At 39.1% G+C, this 21,262-nt stretch overlaps 1 protein-coding gene across 1 annotated transcript in view; it reads right to left on the bottom strand.

The window, feature by feature from the left end:
- The window catches only part of LOC138965458 (guanine nucleotide-binding protein G(i) subunit alpha), a 47,516-nt gene that overhangs the window by 16,356 nt on the left and 9,898 nt on the right, over positions 1–21,262 (bottom strand). The window contains exons 4-6 of the mRNA XM_070337614.1: positions 3,165–3,322; positions 2,564–2,692; positions 1,291–1,420 (exon numbers count right to left, since the gene is read on the bottom strand). Coding sequence (XP_070193715.1) covers positions 1,291–1,420; positions 2,564–2,692; positions 3,165–3,322 — 417 coding nt within the window. The remainder of the gene's footprint in view (positions 1–1,290; positions 1,421–2,563; positions 2,693–3,164; positions 3,323–21,262) is intronic.

Genomic DNA, 21,262 nt, shown 5'->3' with positions numbered 1-21,262 from the left:
CTGTGCCACCCACCCCCACCCCATTGTTTTTCCAAACACAAAGTCACAGGCCATTAGCTGATGTTACAGTAAAACTGCAAATAAACAAGGAAGTTAACTTTCATTGAAACTGGGCCACAACTGTTTTACTGGTACTGTGTAGTTTAAATCTTAAAGTTAAAGCAAAACAACAGCCATGAATAGCGATGACCAATCTTTCAGTAAAGATCTGTTCAAAATTGTACGCAGAAAACTACATCTGCATTTCTTGACAATTGTCCTGTTCTTCACAATTCAAAATGCGCATTACACATATTCATGACACCACCACATATTCATGACACCACAAACACTTGCAACTTCATACAGCATGCCACTTCCTGGATGACTGTAAGGCACTTAGCTATCTCAGTACACATCAAACTCAAAGCTTTATCCTAGTCAACAGTTAGAGCTGCCACTCATAGGCTTGCATATTACAAAGCTAGATTATTCAGACATGAAAAAGGATTATGGTTAAAAAGGTGCAAATAAGATGTTTGAACTCAGAAGAAAGTAGAAAGTAGAAGAATTAACTTGGCGAAAGCAATAATTACAAATGACGAGTTATTTAAAATGTTCTAAATCAGAAGAAAATAATAAAATTAAATAAAATTAAATATCACTTTTGAAGTCAAACTGAATACCATGGGGAGTTGAAAAGGAAGGATTCTCACGCCCAGACCTGTCAACCCCTGTCGCTAGCAATTTCCTTTTTTTTGGAATTTTCAGCGAAGCACTTGGTGTTTCAGTGAAGCATTGTGTAAATTGTATACGCAGATCCACATTTTGGCTATTTTGTGCAAGAATATATACATTTTTTTAAAGTTTATTTAGAAAAAAGAAACATAACGGCCAAAAGAGAGTGTCTGCAGTGCCAGTCTTCAGTGTGGACAATGTTTATGACACAAATTCTGAACGCTACACGGAGCGAGAATCAGAAATGAGTACCAAGACTCATAAGAAAGAGCAAACATGCTTGAGATTATTTGTTTGCGCGTAGGAATTCTAAGCTAAGCAATTCTAAGCTTAGCGTAACAGCGTAGCAATTCACTTAAAACGTAGCATGAGTTGGCAGCTCTGCACACGTGATCAGTTCTGTAACAGTCTGTTAGCGCACAGCAATCTAACATTTTGAAGCCGTGAGCTAACAGACAGATATATATCATAGCAAAACCTTCCCCTTGTTAACTTTTACCAGGGAACACCAGGGCTGGTGCACAGAACTGTGATCATTGTGCTACTATAAAAATAAGATGAGACTAAAATTACCATTTCCTGGTCCTCTGCCAAGGTGAGATCGTACTCGCTCATGGCGACGATGAAGATGATGGCTGTCACGCCCTCAAAACAGTGGATCCACTTCTTTCGTTCTGACCGCTGGCCGCCAACGTCAAACATTCTGCAAACAAACAACAAAATCAATATCTGTAAAATAAAGGTTCAGCAGTTTGTCATAATCTTCCCAAAACGCTGAACCATGCAAAGATGGCATGTGTTCCCTGTGCAAGCAAGTTTCTAATTCTATGTTTGACTGGTAATTGATGGCTGCAAACCACATGAAATTCAAATCAAAACAAAGGGATCACTTCACACAGCCTATTTAAGCTGCATAATTACGTTGCTGTTTCTAATTAGAATTTTTTAATCACATACCGATTTATTTTTGTTCTCAAAAAGAAATCACAGAAAAGCCACACAATCAGTGAGAAGCTACAAAAGTTCAGAGATCTATTAAATTCAAAGACAGTGCTAGACTAAGAAATCAGCATGTGATACAAAAGAGGTACTGCATGTGATACAAAAGAGGTACTGCATGTGATACAAAAGAGGTACTGCATGTGATACAAAAGAGGTACTGCATGTGATACAAAAGAGGTACTGCATGTGATACAAAAGAGGTACTGCATGTGATACAAAAGAGGTACTGCATGTGATACAAAAGAGGTACTGCATGTGATACAAAAGAGGTACTGCATGTGAAAGCTGAAGTACGGGCACAACATTTTTTGCTTAATCAATTCAAATCATGTTTACTTTCAACCTCTGACAGACACATCCTACTAGTACCAGCTGGACCTAGACCCGTTCAAACCGTCTTTATAAAACTTCGCTGCACCCAGTGCCATCATATTGGCAAGTTATGGGTTGAACTAAGCTGCTGCGCAAGGATGACTAATCATATATGACCAGCAATAATCCTATGTGGTCAAGTATTTCCATTGTTACCTTCCCATATATAGCAGTCCAGTAGATCCCTATATTGGGATGCTTCATTTTAAAATCCTCCATAGACCGAGTCACTTCTGCACAAAGGTGACCCCACCAGTATATTATTATTATTATTATGGAAAGCTTATATAGCGCGAACCACAACTGTGCTCTCCGCGCTTTACATATTAATTTCTGCCGTTTGAAATGGAATTTTTTACAGACAGACAGACAAACAGACAGTGCAGGTTTGCTGAACAATAACAAAAACATCTTACGGGTGTAAACATCATTAACTAAGTCGTAAACAAGGAAAAAAGGTGAGGAGACTAACTTGAAGTGAAGATCCTTGAAAGTGAAGTGTGTTTCAACAATGCCTGTGGTTTTTACTCGTGTTCTCAACACATCTTGCTCTGTGGGAATGTAGCCAGGTGCTGATATCCTGTCCAGGGCGTTCAAGTAGCTGGGGAAAGCAGAGGACAATTCAGTTATATTTAGCAGCAAAACAAAGACAAGGTCACTTGATACACACCAAATGCTGGTCTCTGCTTTATAAACAACACTCAAGATGCCTTTCCTCAAAACTGGCTTCTAGTTTCTGGACAAATTGAAATTTACGGTTGTCAGTTCGTCTTAGTTTTTTTAACCTGAGAGCGGCATATATATATATTGCATGATTACGAATCTAGGTACAATGTACCAAATTCGCAGGATTTTGTCTGGTGGCATTAATGACATTTGCCATCACTGAAAAATAAGCCTGCGAATGCCAAGAAGAAGAAGACTGAAAAATAAGCTAGTCAGTTAAGATCTATATATTTTGACAAAAACTTGACAAATTACATCTTCAACAACTTTCACGCATAGAGATGAACGTACTTTAACTCAGATTTAACATGTGAAGACACACACAGGCACACACACATCTAACTTACTATTCTGCTGAATCGTTGAGCTGATACTCTCTTGCTCGGCCGAAGCATTCTTGCACACCTGAGTCCTTCCATAAGCGCTTCATTATGGATGCCAGCTCAGCAGACATTTCTCCCTCGTCTGTGTTGCCCGCCAATGAGAGGAACTGCCGTGCATCTTCCTGTCAACAGAGCAAAAAACGCACCGTCAAAATCAGCACACATCAATCTCATTTCATGTGTCAAGTCATATCAGGGTGAACTAAAAGGACAGTTTTAAGGAACATTGGTTGCACTAGAACAACTTTGTTAACTTAACCTTCACCGTATCACGCTTTGGGCGACACAGTCCGGATGATGTGGGTCGTGTACGACACATACTTTTTAAAGAAGGATTGAACGTTAAAATTATGGGTCATACACGACCAACGCCATCCAAATAGGAATAAACTCTTTACCGCCTCTTTGCAGAGTATGGGCCGTACCCGACCAACGCCATCCGAATAGGGATAAACACCGTAAAATTCCTTCTTTAATTCCATATGGTTCAGCCACGACCCACAACATCCAGACTGTGTAGTTTAAATGACGTCATTGTTTATTTGTTTGTTTACAAAGATAATCCTTTATAAAGTGGTTGATAGGAAGGTTCTGTGGTGTTGGAGGATAACATGAAGTCTCAATCAAAAACACCCAATAGTTTTAGTGATAGACATTTTTGTGAGACTCTTTGACGAAACACGAAGCAATTTCACAAGAGTGTAGGGATGTGGTCTAACATGATGTAAAGTCTTGAGCTGCTTGTTGTAAACTCAGCTTGTGACGTCTGGTGTCTGTCTGTGTGCGATGTGCGTTAACAGTAAATGTCATGCTCTTTCTAAGGTTTCTATTGCCAACTACTCCAGCAGACTGTAGGGACTTTTACCACCACTGAAGACAATCTAGCTGAAACAGCAAAGATATTTTCTGCAAGAAGAGCGCACACTAAGTAACACAAATAGCATCGGAAATTAAACAGATTTGGCAGGTTAATGACTCGCTCCTTGATAAAACAAAAAAAATTAAAAATTCACACACTGTGCCTCACTTTCCAGTCTGTTCAATAATGAAATACAGTTCTAAGCGCAGGGATTTTTTTATTTTTTATGCATTTCATATCACGCACATATTCAAGGCGCAGGGATTCATTTATGCCGTGTGAGATGGAATTTTTTTTTACACAATACATCATGCATTCACATCAGCCAGCAGATCGCAGCCATTTCGGCGCATATCCTACTTTTCACGGCCTATTATTCCAAGTCACACGGGTATTTTGGTGGACATTTTTATCTATGCCTATACAATTTTGCCAGGAAAGACCCTTTTGTCAATCGTGGGATCTTTTCCACACCCAAATGTACTTAATGAGTTTGGCACTGACAAACATATCTGACTGCCCTGCCCAACCGACCATCGAGTGCGATCCAGAGCATATCCACAATAAACACTTTAATTCCAACCAAAATGGTACGGAACAGTTCCCTACCCATATGCGTTGGAAGGCGTCTGCATTGAGAGTATTGTTTGTCCTGGGCTAAAGTCTTTCAACTTATATTCAGAACTCATTCTCGTCACATGAACATAATACAGTTAACTTGTTTTAATTTGCCAAGATGTACCTTGTATTCATATAAATTAACAATCTCTGTTTAAAAGAACAAACGGGTGTAGCTGGCCATTTTGTGCTGTGATGAGACTTAGGAATGATCCTGTTAGGGACTCGGCTACAGCAGTGATGTGCACTAAGTGCTAGATACAAAATCAATATTTGAAAGGCTGCCTACCTCCCCCCATTCCCATTTTTTCATCAAGGGTCCTCAGCTCCTTATCCTCCCCCCTCCCTGATCTCCTGTTTCAACACTGGCAGCCCAGGTAATTAGTTCCCTCCATCAAATGACCTCAGCTGTCTTTAGCATTACGGGCCCTGGGGGCCTCTGTACATGTGTAGGTGATGGCTAATATATGACACATAATTTATGAGGTTGAGTGCTGTCCCTAAAAGCATAACATGATGTCTGCACATTATCATCAATCTGACATCTGCTGTGTCTTCAAATTTCTGACAAGAGAGCTTCAGTTGCGCTGAACATTCTCATTCGTGTCACAGAATGTTTGAAGAAAATGCACACCGTTGTTGTGCTCGAAACTGACAGCAGTTTGTTTGCTTGTTCGTTCATGGGCTGAAACTCCCACGGCTTTTACGTGTATGACCGTTTTTACCCCGCCATTTAGGCAGCCATACGCCGCTTTCGGAGGAAGCATGCGGGGTATTTTCGTGTTTCTATAAGGCCAAAAAAAAAAAATTGTCTGTTTCTGGTCACCCGACCGACCCTAAATTTCGGCGCCGACCCTAAAGTGTTTTTTTCCAAACTCAAAATATATATATATTTTTTTTGGTGGTAAAGGACAGGGTGAGAAAATGAACAACAAAAACGTGTGAAAACGAAAGTCCGCTGACGATTTGTAAATGTGTTGAGTGTCTTGTCTCTATGTATAGTGAATCCAGTCTCTTTGCGCGATTTTTAAAGTTTTATTGGTCTACATTTGGGGTAAAAAAAAAAAAAAAAAAAAAAAAAAAAAAAAAAAATCCCGACCTACCGACCCTATTTTTTTTAGCCATGTTACCAGAAACAGACAAATTTTTTTTTTTGGCCTAACCCACCGACCTCAGTCTGACATGAATTACAGGATCTTTTTCGTGCGCACTTGGTCTTGTGCTTGCGTGTACACACGGGGGTGTTCGGACACCGAGGAGAGTCTGCACACAAAGTTGACTCTGAGAAATAAATCTCTCGCCGGACGTGGGGACGAACCCACGCTGACAGCGGCCAACTGGATACAAATCCAGCGCGCTACCGACTGAGCTACATCCCCGCCCACTGACAGCAGTGAGTTTGTACACCTGAAATACCAGCCGCACTGCGGGAACAAATTGTCACACTGCTGGAAAGGACGAAAGTACATGTACAGCTGCAGGCGTTAAATGTCAATATCACCTAAAAACAGATTGGCTGCCTTAAATAGCAGGTTAGAAAAAGTGCTCTTGAACGAAATTGGAGCGTATGTGGGCACACAAACCCAGAGGAAGAAAAAATCCTGATCCCTGGACAGCCAAAGAAACGGCTACATGTAAAATAGAACATATCGATTGAATACATAAGATTTCCTTTCTTCACGTTTAGAGCCATGTGACGCCTTTGGCGTACTAGAACTCATATTTAACTCATTGTCTCCCAAGTACGGATATATCCGAACCCACTCATATGGCTTTATCTGACCAGGTACGGATATATCCGCTCAGACTGTTAGCTTCAGTCGCTTCCTGTAATGTCGATCTAACGCCTGCATTCCAGCGTGTTGATTAACAGTTACTACACAGTTACTACTATTCAGAGTGACCTGCTGCTCTCGGCTAAAAAACACTTGTTCAACATAGGTGGGGTAGAAAGAGGCTAGCCAAGATTATAAAACAAAAGAGTGCATGTTTGAGTGCGTTCACTTCAAATTGTAATTATGTTTTTACATTTAGTCAAGTGTGTGTCTGTGTGTGTGTGTAGAGCGATTCAGAGAAAACTACTGGACCGATCTTCATGAAACTTGACATGAGAGATCCTGAGTATGGTATCTCCAGACATGTTTTTCCTTTTTACATTTAGTCAAGTTTCGACTAAATGTTTTAACATAGAGGGGGAATCGAGACGTAAGGGTCGTGGTGTGTGTGTGTGTGTGTGTGTGTGTGTGTGTGTGTGTGTGTGCGTGTCTGTGTGTGTGTGTGTAGAGCGATTCACACTACTACTGTACCGATCTTTATGAAATTTGACATGAGAGTTCCTGGGAATGATATCCCCGGACGTTTTTTTCGTTTTTTCGATAAATGTCTTTGATGACGTCATATCCGGCTTTTTGTAAAAGTTAAGGCGGCACTGTCACACCCTCATTTTTCAATCAAATTGATTGAAATTTTGGCCAAGCAATCTTCGACGAAGGCCGGACTTCGGTATTGCATTTCAGCATGGTGGCTTAAAAATTAATGAATGACTTTGGTCATTAAAAATCTGAAAATTGTTAAAAAAAAATTATTTTTTTTATAAAATGATCCAAATTTACGTTTATCTTATTCTTCATCATTTTCTGATTCCAAAAACATATAAATATGTTATATTCGGATTAAAAACAAGCTCTGAAAATTAAAAATATAAAAATTATGATTAAAATTAAATTTTCGAAATCGTTTTAAAAACTATTTCATCTTATTCCTTGCCGGTTCCTGATTCCAAAAACATATAGATATGATATGTTTGGATTAAAAACACGCTCAGAAAGTTAAAACGAAGAGAGGTACAGTAAAGCGTGCTATGAAGCACAGCGCAACCGCTACAGCGCCAAACAGGCTCGTCACTTTCACTGCCTTTTGCACTAGCGGCGGACTACGTTCAGTTTCATTCTGTGAGTTCCACAGCTTGACTAAATGTAGTAATTTCGCCTTACGCGACTTGTTTTGATAAATGTCTTTGATGACGTCATATCCGGCTTTTCGTGAAAGTTGAGGCGGCACTGTCACGCTCTCATTTTTCAACCAAATTGGTTGAAATTTTGGTCAAGTAATCTTCGACGAAGCCCGGACTTTGGTATTGCATTTCAGCTTGGAGGCTTAAAAATTAATTAATGAGTTTGCTCATTAAAGTTGTCATGAAAATCGATTTTTCGCAAACAGATTTAAAATTGATTGCATCGTATTCTTCATCACATTCTGAATCTAAAAATATATACATATGTCATGTTTAGTCTTAAAATGTGATCACAATTAAAGAAAATAGATTAATTAGTATTACAATTAAAATTTAAGAAATCGATCTAAAAATGATTTCATCTTATTCTTTATCATTTCCTGATTCCAAAAACATATAGATATGATCGGTTGTATTCAAAACAAGCTCAGAAAGTTAACAAGAATACCAAAAAGCGCGCTTTCCTGCTTAGCACAATACGCTACCGCGCTATTCTGGCGTGTTAATTTCACTGCGTTTTGCACGTGGGAGGTGAGCGATTTCCTTCTCGCGGGGATTGACGAAGCTGTACTGTCTTGGTGAAAAAATACAGTGCGTTCAGTTTCATTCCGTGAATTTCGCCTTACGCAACTTGTTTTAATCTTACTAACATCGATGTTATTTACATGTTTGACCAAAATATGTCATTTGACACAGAGTTTGTTCAACTATACTGTATTCCAAAACTGTTGATGTTTTATTTAGTACTATTCATGAAAAATGTAAACACCATGAATTGTAATCAGAACCTAGCTAAATAAAGTGAAGAAAATCTTGAATATCATCCCAAACAACAAATTCTTAATTCTGCTATGAGTTAGTCCTAGTATTCCTTTTTTTTTTTATTTTTTACTTACATTATGGTAATGTTTCAATTGTACGACTTAAATCCCCTCTCTCTCTCTGTCTCCACTAAAGTTTTTTTCTACACACTGGTTACAACTTACAGAGAAGCTGAGAAAGAGAGGTTCCACATTTCTTGTATGGTGTGAGTCTGTGACCGAAATAAAAGTTAAAAAACTGAGTGATATTGTGATGGGCAAATATAAATTACATTTTCAAACTGAACACAGACTAACAAAGCAGGCTCATTATGTAGCACCAACGCCCATCATTGCTCTACTAGTAATAATTACACTACAAGCTTACATCGTTTATCACACACAGCATAGCAATCTGGGTCTGTGCCTGCGGAAATGCAACTGCTTGAGGCCCTTGAAGGGCCCATCGAGAATTGAGAATGCCTTAGCTAGAGCCTGGTGGAGTTCAGTTTGGTCATGAATCATCATGGAAGTGCTCAACCCCAAACTTGCCTGCAGCCACCAACACTAGAGTGCTCTGCTTCATTGGCTTGTCAAACGCGGGGGACAGGCACTGACTGGCTCCACTGATTGATCAGGGAAAGAAGTGTGTTTAGGTGTGGACTAAACACTAATGTGTACAGGAAAAAAGGAGACTTAACTAGCTGGTGAAGCTACTTTACTGTTGGCAAACCCACACAGTAGTTTCTCATTTATTAGTACTGTTCAGGATAGAGAAAAACAAGTCGCGTAAGGCCAAGTTACTACATTTAGTCAAGCTGTGGAACTCACAGAATGAAACTGAACGCACTGCATTTTTTCACAATGACAGTAGTCCGCCGCTTGAGCATAACGGAGTGAAACTGACGAGCCTGTTCAGCGCGGTAGTGGTTTCGCTGTGCTGCATAGCACGCTTTTCTGTACCTCTCTTCGTTTTAACTTTCTGAGCGTGTTTTTAATCCAAACATATCATATCTATATGTTTTTGGAATCAGGAACCGACAAGGAATAAGATGAAATTGTTTTTAAATCGATTTCGGAAATTTGATTTTGATCATAATTTTTATATTTTTAATTTTTAGAGCTTGTTTTTAATCCAAATATAACATATTTATATGTTTTTGGAATCAGGAAATGATGTAGAGGCAGGTTTCACGGTATTGAGACATTCTATTGACTGCACAATGTGCTCTGATTTCTAACTTGCTGAACCAATTTTCTCAGTGTTTTTTTTTATATGCAATGCACAAATGTGTCATTTTGAATACAATTCTGAAAAAAAAAATCGTTTGAGTTGTTTTGTTGGCATTTTATGCACATGTGTTTGGTAGCGATCGTGTGAATCCTGACAGACGCCATTTCCTTCTGCATGACAGAAGCCAACCATTGATGTGAAAATTGAAACGAAAAGGCACTCAATTCACACTGAATGGTCATATTTGATAGCAGAGCTGCAATATCTAACCATACAAACAAAAACAAAAGCACAAATATGAATTTTGCATTACATATTTTGCACACAAAAAATCGAATCGAGAACTGGAAGCTGTCTGTCCGAAAAACTAAGTCTTCACAGATAAACCAAGTAAGCTTATTTTACCACAAGAAATGATAACATGATTTTATTTTGACATTGAAAACACACCTTTATAGTCTGTACTTCATAGGAAAGCATTTACAATGACCGAAATTTCGCGAAATTCCGCGCCGTGTCCATTTCTTGGAATGTCCGACCGTCGTCTGTCAGGGGTTTCCAACGATCGCTACTTTCACTTTCGTTGTCATTTTCGGGCAATCCTATGCCGTATGTGACATATTACACACTTTTCACAGTTGAGGCCGAAGGCGTGATTTGTGATTATTTTTTCAGGTGAGATTTTATTGTTTTTGTTGCCTTTTTGTCGAGTAATATGCCGTCTGTCAGCCAACGATCGCTACCACACGATCGCTACCTCTTCATGCTCGATCAGATTTTTAGCTTTTTCAATGATTATAGAAGTTTGATTAACGTTTCCTTTGCAGTTCTGGATCGGTAGGGTAAAGGTATCTAATTTCGACATAAGATCTTGGGGGTACCTAAATCCGACCGATTTTCCAAGTCACATCAATGACGAGGTGCGCACGTCATCACAACAGAAGGAATGCCATTCATACACGGGCCATTCATGAACCGGTTGATGACGCGACTTTACGGACCAATCGTTTTGTCGCGAGAGTTATTTGCGTCATCGGCACCGCGGCGCGAAAATTTGCCTTGCAAGTGTCTTCTAAAGTTTTAACGTTGAGGGGGGAATCGAGACAAGGGTGTGGTGTATGTGTGTGTGTGCGTGTGTGTGTAGAGCGATTCAGACCAAACTACTAGACCGATCTTTATGAAATTTTACATGAGTGTTTCTGGGAATGATATCCCCGGACGTTTTTTTCTTTTTTTTGATACATACCTTTGATGACGTCATATCCGGCTTTTTGTAAAAGTTGAGGCGGCACTGTCACACCCTCATTTTTCAATCAAATTGATTGAAATTTTGGCCAAGCAATCATCGACGAAGGCCGGACTTCGGTATTGCATTTCAGCTTGGTGGCTTAAAAATTAATTAATGACTTTGGTCATTAAAAATCTGAAAATTGTAAAAAAAATTTTTTTATAAAACGATCCAAATTTACGTTCATCTTATTCTTCATCATTTTCTGATTCCAAAAACATATAAATATGTTATATTTGGATTAAAAACAAGCTCTAAAAATTAAAAATATAAACATTATGATCAAAATTAAAGGCACAGTAAGCCTCCCGTAAACCATCACAGATACGGTCAGGCTTTTACACACAGTACAAACACCCTTTCATTTAAACACTCACCGATTGAGAACATCCTAGGTGCCCTCCGTAAAGAGCGAACAATTTTCAAAGAATTTATTTTTGCGTGGTTTATCTTACCCCTGAGCCATCGTGAACTCGTGTCATCCAGTTTCCCTTTTTCACAATGTAGTCGTCAGTTAGTCATTTGAATGTGACTCGATGTGAGCTTATCTACAATAGCACGTTTTTATGCACGAAACAAACGGCTGTGGTTCACAAGAACTCTAGCGATGGCTTTTGACTGTTGAGAGGAACGGCGATATGCACTGTAAACCGTCGTCTGCGACGACCCTTGCGTGACCCTGCTTCCGGGCTTTTCTGATCTTGTCTTGATGAAAAACAAATTCTTTTATGATTAAAGAATTTTGTAACAAGCTGTCAATTTATTATTTAGATTTTAAAAGTTAGGTCTAGCGCAAAAACGCACCACGGTCCAAAAACATTCTGATAATCATCGATCCACGGCTATCGACAGTTTACATCGATAGAAGGGAAGTAACTCATTTTTGACCTGAGTTCAGAATGGGTCCAAAAAGTGTTCGAGACAATCTGCAAAATTAATTCTTTAAAAATTGCTCGCTCTTTACGCAGGGCACCTAGGATGTTCCCGTTTGGTGAGCGTTCAAATGGAAGGGTGTTTGTACTGTGTGTAAAAGCCTGACAGTATCTGTGATGGTTTACGGGAGGCTTACTGTCCGGGCGTGATTTCCGGTATCATATTCATAACAGCCGTCCCGGCCAGCACCAAAACGAGGCGCAATTGTTGTTAAGGAGAAGTCCACGAAAATAAATTCTTTGAACATTTCTCACGCTCAACAGAAAGCAGCCAGGATGTTCCCGTTCGGTGAGCGTTCAAATGGAAGTATGCTTGTACTGTATGTAGACGCTCGGGGAGCTCTGTGATGGTTTACGGGAGGCTTACTGTGCCTTTAAATTTTCGAAATCAATTTAAAAACACTTTCATCTTATTCCTTGTGGGTTCCTGATTCCAAAAACATATAGATATGATATGTTTGGATTAAAAACACGCTCAGAAAGTTAAAACGAAGAGAGGTACAGAAAAGCGTGCTTTCCTTCTCAGCGCAACTACTACCCCGCTCTTCTTGTCAATTCCACTGCCTTTGCCACGAGCGGTGGACTGACGATGCTACGAGTATACGGTCTTGCTGAAAAATTGCATTGCGTTCAGTTTCATTCTGTGAGTTCGACAGCTTGACTAAATTTTGTATTTTCGCCTTACGCGACTTGTTCTTCTTTGTTTCTGTTTTTCGACGGCATGACCAAGCAGGCACGGCTACCTACTAAAGTCGTGTTGAGGCAGGCTTTGTTTAGGGATCCTTCTATCTCCCCCCTCCCTATGTGAGGAGAGTAGTTAGGGTACCCACAGTCTTTGGTGGTAAGCCTTCAGTTTGTGTGCGTCACTTATGTGCGTGTTTTTTGTTGTGTGTTTTTTCCACTTAAAATAAAAGTAGATTTGTTTAACATTCTGTATTCATATATGTATGCAATTGATTATTATTTTATATCAAAATGAGTGAGTGTCTTTTTATGAACAAAAAAGTGTTCCTTGTTAATGAAACAGGTATCTTGGCTCTTCTTGCCGTTTTCTAAATTAGGGGGTATCGATAGTATAAGTTTATTTCTGCCATTAAAAAAATGATAAAGAAGTACTTATCTGTTTTTATCTTGTACACACATAAATACACTTTCAAAACATGTGACTTTTGTTAGTGTATGGAGACCTTGAAATGTGAAAAAAACCATTTCGTCGGCCGGTTTAGGTGAAAATGGCGTTCTGATCAAGGACATCTGCATGCAAACATATAGACAGCCTCAGGCAAGGAACTTTGTTGTGAAAATCTGTTATATGTTTAAACTTTATGTAAATCATTTAGTATTAGTGGTTTTCTGTCTTCTTTCTGGAGTCAGGCTTGCATCAAGTTTGTTTGATAGATTTTCACGTTTTGGGGGCAACTTTCGTTTCGCTTGATTTTCTATGGAAAAAAAGACTCTGCGTATAATTTTTTTCTTTGTTTTGTGTGGTACTGATCCTAATTAATTACAATAACATCCATGTTCACAGTATTTCACAGTTTTATGTTTGACTGGAAGTGTGAGAAAATGGGAAATGGCTGAAATCAATACCGTGAAACCTGCCTAGAATAAGATGAACGTAAATTTGGATCGTTTTATATAAAAAAAAATTTATTACAATTTTCAGATTTTTAATGACCAAAGTCATTAATTAATTTTTAAGCCACCAAGCTGAAATGCAATACTGAAGTCCGGCCTTCGTCGAAGATTGCTTTACAAAAATTTCAATCAATTTGATTGAAAAATGAGGGTGTGACAGTGCCGCCTCAACTTTTACAAAAAGCCGGATTCTTTCTTTCTTTATTTGGTGTTTATACGTCGTTTTCAACCACGAAGGTTATATCGCGACGGCAAAAAGCCGGATATGACGTCATCAAAAGTATTTATCGAAAAAAGAGAAAGAAAAAAAACCGCCCGGGGATATCATTCCCAGGAACTCTCATGTCAAATTTCATAAAGATCGGTCCAGTAGTTTGGTCTGAATCGCTCTACACACACACACGCACAGACAGACAGACAGACAGACACACACACACACCACGACCCTCGTCTCGATTCCCCCTCTATGTTAAAACATTTAGTCAAAACTTGACTAAATGTAAAAAGAGATTTAACTCGCTAACAAATCTGCTTAAAATTACTGTCTTGCAACCCACACATCCTTTACTTGTTTAAAGCTATGCTACATGTACTTTAAAATACAAAGCAGACCGACTTTTCTATAACACCAATGGGCCCTGATAAAACACCCATGTTATCAACTCTTCTCAAATAAGTTACAAATGAACTCTCACATGAAATATAGCTTACAAATACAGTAACCACTATATAGTAATACTAGTAATACATGTTTACCTATTTAGTATTACAAAACTTACACAAGACTTTATCAGTTTGAGCTTCGAAATACAATTCATTAAACTGAATCTAAAGCAACCCCCCCCCCCCCCCCCCCCCCCCTCTAAGTACCCTCCCCATAACAGCAAACACGCACACGTACACGTGCTCGAGCAGTCTTAAAAAGAAATGTTTTGCCAAACATAAACTACAACTCCACTGTGTTCTTCCAAACCAAACAAGTTGAGCATGATCACTCTCCACCCTATTGTTCCCACATTAATGGTGTAGGCGTGGTGTGTTTCTTACAGTTAGACTGGCCTGCTCAGCGGAGTGGAGTGCTTCCCATTCCTCTTTGCCTATTTGGCTAATACCATAAATTACATGTAAGCCAAATCCCTCCCCTGTAAGCCCCATCAAAGGCTCTCTTGCAGTCTTTCCCTACCCTTGGTTCTCAGCTACTTTGGATGTAGGTTTACTGCTTGCCAGTGGAAACAGCCCACCAAGAAAACTCCCTCACTCAGCCATTGACACCCATCAAATTGCAATTGGAGAGCCGTTAAACTTTCCCTGCATCTCCTTTTAAAATATACACTGGAAGCAAAGCTATAAAAGCGTAGTAAAGGCAATGTATCATTGTATGAACAGCCCAGAGATAAAATCTACTTCTTTTTTTCTATGAAATATTACCGTAGGCATTGTTTGTAAACACTCTGAGCTAACAGGAACTAGGATTGCATAATACACACATAACAATAAAACTGTTTGACCTTTCTGCTGCTGTTGAGTCACACGACGACAAGGTATTGTGATGGTGACTTTTCTAATGTGTATTGTGATGGTGACCTTTCTAATGTATTTGTATGTGTAATGCTTGAAACAGAAAGACCTGTCAGAACAATAACAATATAAGCACGTTTCTTTGGACAGCTAATACTGGGTCACTTTAATTGTAACTTTGAGTTTGACCAAAAATGCAGTGAGGCTTGAAATCAAGGCCAAAAAGCTGTCAAAACAAAGACCAGTACACTGTGGGATTAGCTACATTCATAATCCATTAGTTTCTGACATCATACCGCACTGTACCAACCAGGGATATCCCTTTGTACACTGCTGTAATAGTTTTACTTGTAGTGATGTACACTCGCCCACTACATTCCTACCAGAAGGTCTTATTTTCCACTGCTCACTGAATATACTACATGTCTTGACCTCAAGCCAATTAGGGCTGGGGTCCCCCAATGGCTAGATAAATAGTGTTCTTCTCTGTAAACTGTGTGGGTCTGCCAGCCCCTACTTGTTAGGAAGGACGTCATAGGAGGGAGCAGTGAAAGCACACATCTGTGCACTGTTAATCTCATTAGCTTTGAACCTCTTCTGTCGGATACAGCTGTGTGCACGCCGCAACAAAATCATCAATCTTCCCACACGGTGTGAATAAATAGGGAAATGTACGCAAATGCTGAAAAAATGAATGGATGGAAACAGTCAGAGTTGGAATAATGCATAGATATATGAGGCTGTGCCAAAAGGTGCTCTGTCAGAGGGGGACATTTTATAAGAAAATAAAAGTAACAGTATCATTTCAACACTTACACAATGTGAAAGAATAGTCATTTGGACATACAATTCCAGTCTTAAAAAGATAACTCAGTAAAGCGACTTTGAGAAAATGATGTGTAATCGTAATTTTTGGGAATCTGTCGGATGTAACAATGGACATGAAAGACAAGTAAAATTAGTTGTAAACCTATATCATTTGAGCAAATTTTTACTTGTATCATTTATATAACCATGTAGCAGGTGTTTAAACTAAAATGTACTGATTGCTGATAGAAACTGAACACAATATAGTGCAATGATGATGTCATGTGTTGCATCCGACAGATAGCAATTACTAGCAGTTTGAATTCAAGAACAGCAAAGCACAGTTTTGATCAAAAACCAAGTTTATTCATTTGGTGAAGTCCTTTCATTGCTGTCAGAAACAATAACATTGATCATGCCTGGAGAAAAGATTGCCAGCCATACCATTCATCTGTCGGAGGTAACATATTTTTAGAATGGACACAAATGATGATGTCATGTGTTGCATCCGACAGTAAATGTAAATTTAGCAGTTTTGCCAGAGTAATGGTGGGAATCGCAAACTTAGCCCGTTTGTGGAAAGAAAGGGACATTTTGATCCGTTTTTAGCTCATATCGTGCTGACTGATGAAGGCCAGAGCCAAACGTTCCCACATGACACGAGCGAAGCCGTGTCAAAGTTTCGGTTGACAGTTTGATATCTGTGTCAGGAGTTTCGATCGACGCCTGACTTAACACTTTTGAGGCAGTCTTTGTTATTTTTGAGTTTGTTTCCTGCATATGATAGCCGTGTAAACTGTTTAACACGGTTCCAAAGGTTATTTTAGGTTTCGAACTTTCACTCAGTATTTTTTGTTTTTCGGGTTGAACTTTCTGTTGACCGCAACTTACAAGAAAAAGCTGACATGGAACTGATACTTACCGCTGCGTGTTATCGACGCCATCTTGGAGGGAAAAGTGCGCGAAAGGCATTGTGGGAAGGAATGTCTTTTTACTGCGATGCGACAAACATCCGGTAGAAGTAAAATCGCGGCCAGAATTATTAAATGTTCGATCGAAACACCCTGACATGACGAAGTTACTCCGTAAAAAACATGCCTGATATAAAATATATACAACAATCAGTGCTGTTTTCACCGTTGCTAAACGTCAAACTAAGATTGCAGCACTTGTTTCTGTGTTCTTCTAGAGAGATTTCTGGAGCAAATCACTGCCGTCAACCTTTTCTGCTGGTGTGACATCTGACATGATAGGTTACGATCGTAACAGCTTTTAAAAAAACCGTTTTTCACACATTTCGGGAAGAATTTTGTTCTGCTTTTTACATTGATTAAAAAGCTGAATCTCTCCTCTTTCACCCATCTACAAAAAAATGACTCTCAACTTGAAAGATAAAAAACAAAAAATCGTTGTTTGTGGGTCCCCTAAAATGTCCCCACTTCCGGATCAACATTCGGACCTGGATCTTGTAATTATTTTGTATTTTAACCCTTTCAAAGGCCAACATGCACCTTAATGTTGTGCATGTTGTATCTTTGATATACTTTTAAGCTAAGTGAGGCTAAATCAGGAAAAATGTATGATTACAAAACAAAATATCAATGTGCAAATTTGACAGGGGTCTCCCAGAGCACCTTTTGGCACAGCCTCATATATATCTATGTACAAATGAGTTTGGCGTAAATTTTTTTACATTAAATGGTGATAGTAGAGGATTTACGTTGTATTACATTATTGCTTAAAGAGATAGTTGATAGATCTGCTGCTGCTAGATTGATCAATGTACAGTATTATTTTGTATGAGGTGATAATTATAGTTCATGTGTAACCAGTTAGCAATGCGCTTTTTATGTACCCGGTAGTTCTGTAAAGACTAGCATTTCACTGATTTTATTCTGTGGCTAAGTGCACGTACTTGTTTCACGGTTGGGGCTAAAGCAGATGTCCTTACCAATTAATCATATTAAATTGATGCCATACTGCTTACTTATAACAATCGGATCCCAGCTTTTTGAATGTTCCTGTTGTAAGACCGGATTTTTTTCCAAAATGTAGTAACAAACAATGAGTTGTGTGAACACTAGTACAACTATGAGATGATCAAAAGTGATGCTTTAAAACAAAAAGGACAAACACAGTAACAATAAATCATAACATGAACCTAGAAAGATGACAGTTATGTGCATGTATTTGACAATAGTTTTTCCATGTGGACTGAAGATTTAGTTATTGTCTTTTCAAAGTAATGTTTCCATACCTGTGAAGTCCAACGCATTCTGCGTAATTATTACGGTTTTTCGGTGTTTTTTGGGTCCTACGTCGTATACCTCAAACCATACGCATTTTCAGCATTTATAAAAAAAAAAAGAATTTTTTTTTATTTATAATTTTTTTTGCTGGCATGGACTGCCGTTCATTCATTTTTGAGGAGGAGCTTGCACCAGCCACACAACAGAAGTTCTGGCATGATGTGCGCCAGTTCTACGTGGCCTGTGCGAGGAAAATATGTTGAATAAAAAACGCTGGCGCTGGACCCGAGTACTCTTCAGACTGGCTCGCTCCCCCAGTATGAAAGTTTTTGTCTTGTGCACGTGGATTTAAAAAAAAAACAACAACAATATTTATTAACACAATTAAAAAAATTATTAGAGTAAAATAAAACATTAAAACGTTCATAATAAACAAAAGTAAACAAGAATTAAAAATAAATAAAAACAATAAAAAAAATAGACCGCCCATGCCGGGAATCGAACTCGGATCACTTTGGCACAGTATGAAAGTTTTTGTCTTGTGCACGTGAATTAAAAAAAAATTGTATTTATTTATTTTAAACAATTAAAAAAATTATTAGAGTAAAATAAAACATTAAAACGTTCATAATAAACAATAGTAAACAAGAATAAAGAATAAAATAAAAAATAGACCGCCCATGCCGGGAATCGAACCCGGATCCCTTTGGCCACCAAGCCACCACCTTGAATCACTGACACAGTGACAGTGTCCCTGTCGCTCTCTCTCGTGCTCTCTGTCTCTCTTTCAGTCTCACCGAGACCAAACCTGCACTGTAGTTTCTTTGCCGAGACCAAATTAATCCCCACCCGCTGGCTGGCTTGCAAATCGTCTCGCATGCGATACGCATGCTTTTCATGACGCACGCGTTCGGCTGTTCTATCAGCTCAATGGCTGGCTGTCGCTCCGATTGAATTTGTCCAACCGTCAAGAACTTTTGTGTTTTTTGGGGCATTTAGGTCCCAGGTAACATTATGAAGTTTTAATACGACCAATCGGACCTATTATCAAGTTAGTGTATCAACTTTTGAACGAACTGCGCCCAGTAGTTTCCCAGCAATAAGCTGTTAAGTCGAGACAGACAGACAGACAGACAGACAGATACACACACACACAGACACACAATTAAAGTTTGTTGGACCCTAGTACTGCGTACTCGGGGATAAATTTCCATTTGGCAGTGAAACCCTGCAACACCTTCAAGTGCTGGATCACAGTCTGGGAGCTGACACACTGACTGCCTTCTTACAGGTCAAAATTAACTCTGATGCATGCTGCCATGATTTTAAGGTGACTGGCAGCATGATTGACAAAGCAAAGATTTGCACAGATGAATACAACAAAGAACACAAGTGACAAGTGACAAAACAAATGAACGAACAAGAGTGCAGTGTAAATGTATCACATGTAGTGGTAAATAAAGAGCAGTTTGTGTAGAAAGGAATTTATGTGTTTTACTTTTAGTTTGCGAAAAACAATCTGATTGGTTTAGTGTGTATGCGTGAGAAGTTGAATTTGTGCGTTTAACCACATCCTGATCCACGCATTAACTATGGTTTTTGATCCCCAACTATGGTTTCTTATGCCATTTACTATGGTCAAAGGCCAAAAGTACTTGACAGGTATGTGTTTCACTTCACATGCTTTCTAGTTATACAGGTGTAAGTTTGTTTGTTTGTTTATTTGTTGCTTAACGTCCAGCCGACTACGCAGAGCCATATCAGGACGAGGAAGGGGGGGATGAAGGGGGCCACTTGTCAAGCGATTCCATACAGGTGTAAGTGCGATTAATCATTAAATATAATGTACAGTACCTATTATGATGAAATGGTGACTATGCTGTACTTATTTAAGTTATTATGTTGTAAAGTAGATTTTGTGTTGTCATTTTAATAAAGAGTATGGTGTATTGTGAAATGGTGTATGTTATTTGTGTAGTTCAATACTGTACAGTGCAGTGCACAGAATTATTCTTGTTACTATTAATATTACCATTAATATTGACTAGGCCTAAACCCACGAGCCAGGCCAAATTAACTTATTTGAATTAAATCAAGGCCGATTAACCAAACATAAGCACAAGAATCGATCTGCTCCTGGTCAGACGGGCGCAGTGGCGTGTTGGTAAGACGTCGGCCTCCTAATCGGGAGGTCGTGAGTTCGAATCCCGGTCGCTGCCGCCTGGTGGGTTAAGAGTGGAGATTTTTTCCGATTTCCCAGGTCAACTTATGTGCAGACCTGCTTGTGACTTAACCCCCTTCGTGTGTACACGCAAGCACAAGACCAAGTGCGCACGGAAAAGATCCTGTAATCCATGTCAGAGTTCGGTGGGTTATGGAAACACGAAAATACCCAGCATGCCTACTCAACGAAAGCGGAGTGAAGCTGACTATGCTCTCAGAGTATAGTGTGGGGAACCCAAATGGGCAAACAAGCTCACACGTCACCAGACGCTGAAGAAGAAGAAGAAGAAGCTTCTGGTCATTTTAGTGAGTAAATCAGTACATGTAATTGAAAATCTGGAAGAAACTTCTAATAGTAATACAAAATTGAAGGTAAAGATTGGAGTAGGGTGGGGTTTTCATGGAGATGGGAGCAAAAAAAACCTGAATGACCTGCAAATATGTGGTCCTATGTCTGTATACATTTATCAAGCAAAGCAAGGGCCGTAAATAAATTTATGTATAACCTTGTCAAACACAGAAAGATTTATGGTTTTGTTTATGCAAAAAAGCAGCCAATTTGCATTGTAATCTCTGAAAGATCTGCTTCCTGGTCTAAAGTGTGTATAGTACCCAACAGTCTACAACAATTGATGTGACATAAACAGAACTTCTAATGTCCTCTACACTGTGAAGCTGGGCAATGCAGGGTGTCATTTATCAAAACCACTGTAGTGTAAAACCACAAAAAAAGAGCTGCATCGGTTTCCCACACTCACCACACAAACAACTCGGCAACCCTGCGCCCCCTTCCCAGGTCAGTGTCCATGCATGTCTATGTGATATATAATATATGTGAGTCAACAATGCAGGAGTACATCAAATCCTACACTCCACAACACAA

Source organism: Littorina saxatilis, linkage group LG4, assembly GCF_037325665.1.
Source record: "Littorina saxatilis isolate snail1 linkage group LG4, US_GU_Lsax_2.0, whole genome shotgun sequence".
NCBI lineage: Eukaryota > Metazoa > Mollusca > Gastropoda > Littorinimorpha > Littorinidae > Littorina > Littorina saxatilis.
The sequence above is the reverse complement of the archived record's forward strand: the minus strand, read 5'-3'. Positions and strand labels throughout refer to the sequence as shown.